The 2604-nt window shown below is 50.3% G+C and overlaps 1 protein-coding gene across 1 annotated transcript in view; it reads right to left on the bottom strand.

The window, feature by feature from the left end:
* Positions 1 to 1938, bottom strand: part of LOC103775538 (transducin-like enhancer protein 3) — a gene marked incomplete at its 3' end in the record, with an annotated part of 18566 nt that extends 16628 nt beyond the window's left edge. Inside the window, exon 1 of the mRNA XM_008943002.1 lies at positions 1900 to 1938. Within this exon, the coding sequence (XP_008941250.1) occupies positions 1900 to 1935 (36 nt within the window). The remainder of the gene's footprint in view (positions 1 to 1899) is intronic.
* Positions 1939 to 2604: the final 666 nt, after the last annotated feature.

Below are 2604 nucleotides of genomic sequence, written 5' to 3' on the forward strand. Positions count from 1 at the left end.
CACTGTCAATTAAATAACCAGACAGCTTCACCTCCCCAAACTTCCCCCAGCGCCAGGCACGCAGCATATGTCACCAGGAACAACTTCCAGCAGCGGGGGGGATGCTGAGAGCAGCTCGGAATCATCCAGAGAGGGAATTAAAAAATAAAAAACATCTCTCTCCAAAAAGCCCCCGAGTGGCGCGGTGGGAACGGCCGACGCTGCCAAAGCCGGGTGGAGAGGGGCAACCTCCAGCCCCACCAGCTCCTCCTCCACCCCATCCTGGGTGTTTTGCCTCCGTGGTCGTGAGATGAAGAGGAGGGGGAAGGTTCTGAGCTCACGTTGATGAAGGCAGAGCCCACCGTGGGCTCTGGCCCCCAGCCCCGACGTTCATCCCGCGGCGTAAAAACCTTTCGGGTGGCTGAGGGGTTTTTTTTGGTGGAAAAAGAAGTCTCCAGAAGCAGCCATGGGTTCCAAAGCTTCCATCAAGAATAAAAACTCCACATCTTGCTGCATCCTTTCGGTATCTCTCAGAGTCAAGCCCGGGTGGTGAAGGTTTTGCCTCTTCCCAAAAGCATCCCGAGCTCCCATCTCTCCGATCCCTCCAGGATTTCCAAAGAAGCCACCACAGGGTCCGTGTCCCTCCAGACGTCTCCAAAACAGGGGGGGGGACAGGCTCCTTGCAGGAGGCCACCACTGGCCTAAGCAAAAAATGCCACATTCGGGAGCATTTCCGACCTCCCCAAACCCTGCCTGAGGTTTCCTCGAGCCAGACCCCGGCCCCACGCACCCCGATTTGCCCCCCGGGGGTGCTGTGCAGCCCCCCCCGAGGCTGCTTCTGTCCAGGCAGAAGCCAGGAAGAGAAAAAAAAGTCAGGATTATCTGCACAGGAGATTTTTTAAAGAAAAATGAAGACTAAGCAGTAATTATTTTCGTTGCCCTGCAACTACGCACCCGAAAGCTAAAGGGAAGAGTTTGTGGAGGAGAAGAGAGGCAGATTCCCAAGCTCCCTGCTCTGAATTTCATCAGCCAGCTAAAGACACCTTCTCCCTTCAGAGGGGGATGCTTCTGCTCAGCAAAACCCACCCCCGAGCTGACAGGGACCCATTGGTGCACGGCAAAGTTGATGTCCACTCCTATCTGCCTTAAGTTCTTAATTAGAACTCCTTCTAAAACCAGTAAAGCAGCAGCAGCACAAATAATCAGGTCTAATCTCAATAATAACTTTATTCCTTTAAGTTTTACCATCATGTGCCCAGCCTTTAGGCTCTTTAACTATAATCTTATCAAGGTAGCACACCACATTCTGCTCTAGCCCGTCTCTATTTTTCCTTCGGGCGAGCTCTGTATTAGAGAAGCCCCAAAAAAAACCCTCACCACCAACACCCCCAAGTCCCAAACATTGCTTCAGTTTTTCCAGATGCAAAGACAAATCTGTGACATTGAGCAACACGCCACCAGATATCAGTCTCCTGGAAGATAATTCCTTTCTAAGTCTCACGCTACAGGACGGGGAGTAGCAGGGGTATGACCTTAGAAACAGTCGCCTTGTACCAACAACAAAACCAGAGGAAAACTCAGGAGATAAGAATATTTTCCCAGTGCTGGGAACGCTCTATTCCAGGTAACCAGCTCCCAGGGTGGATGGCAAGGCTGTTTTCCCCTCTTCTCGTAAACACTCTCTTCAAAACCAAAGTCTCTAGCCAAAGAAAAAAACCATCCCAGCAGAACCTGGCCAAGATCTCACCTGGAGACACATCCCTGACTTCAGCACTTAGCCCCCATTTAGTGCAATCAGGACCTGTTTTATCTCAGGTGGAGAAAAGGGCACCCAGGAGATCAATCGATCCATCCATCCATCACCATTCCCCCCTCCCCTCCCTCTCTCCCTCCTCCAAAATCCCTTTTAAAATTACTCACCTGTTTGTGCATTTCAATATTCAAACCATACGACATTTCATAGTACTGGGGAATCAAGAGAGCCAAGAAAAAAAAAAAACAAAAAATTTGAATTAATTTCACAGAAAGTTATTTGCATAAGGGTCATTACCAGAAAACATCCCCGGGCCGGTCAAAACTGTGCTTTAAAAGCGTTTGTAGCCAAGGAAATTATACCTTCTAATAAGCAGATGTTTAGAGGGTTTCACTGGCATGCATTTAACAGGAGGACACTCCTTTTTTTACTCCTGTTTTCTCCTCCTAAGCTACTTAGAAAAACAAAGAGGCGCAGAGCTGGGTGACAGGCGTCTGCACAGCCCTGGCAGAACAGGTACAGCTCCTAGTCTGGCCAAAAACCCAGTTTCTCACTGGGAGGGGGATGGGGGGGGGAAAGTAGAAGGTGGATTTATTCCCCCACTACCACCAGTAGATCCAGCATTGCTGCTGGGAAGCTCAAGGAGGACCCTGGTCCCTCTCCACGGGGAAAAAGGGGGGTGCTGGGTGCCCTTAAATCTATTACAAACACAAAGCAGCCCCGAGATGCAAATTTCACCCCCCACCCCCCCAAAAAAAAACACCTTTTTTCTTCTCAATAAGCTTTTGCAGCAACAAAAGAGCCCCATTTCCCCAAGAAGGGAAAAGATGCCACCGGGGTGGCTTCACCCCGGGGGCACCAAGGGGGGGGGG

The sequence above is a fragment of the Merops nubicus genome, unplaced genomic scaffold (genome assembly GCF_000691845.1).
Source record: "Merops nubicus isolate BGI_N331 unplaced genomic scaffold, ASM69184v1 scaffold28490, whole genome shotgun sequence".
NCBI lineage: Eukaryota > Metazoa > Chordata > Aves > Coraciiformes > Meropidae > Merops > Merops nubicus.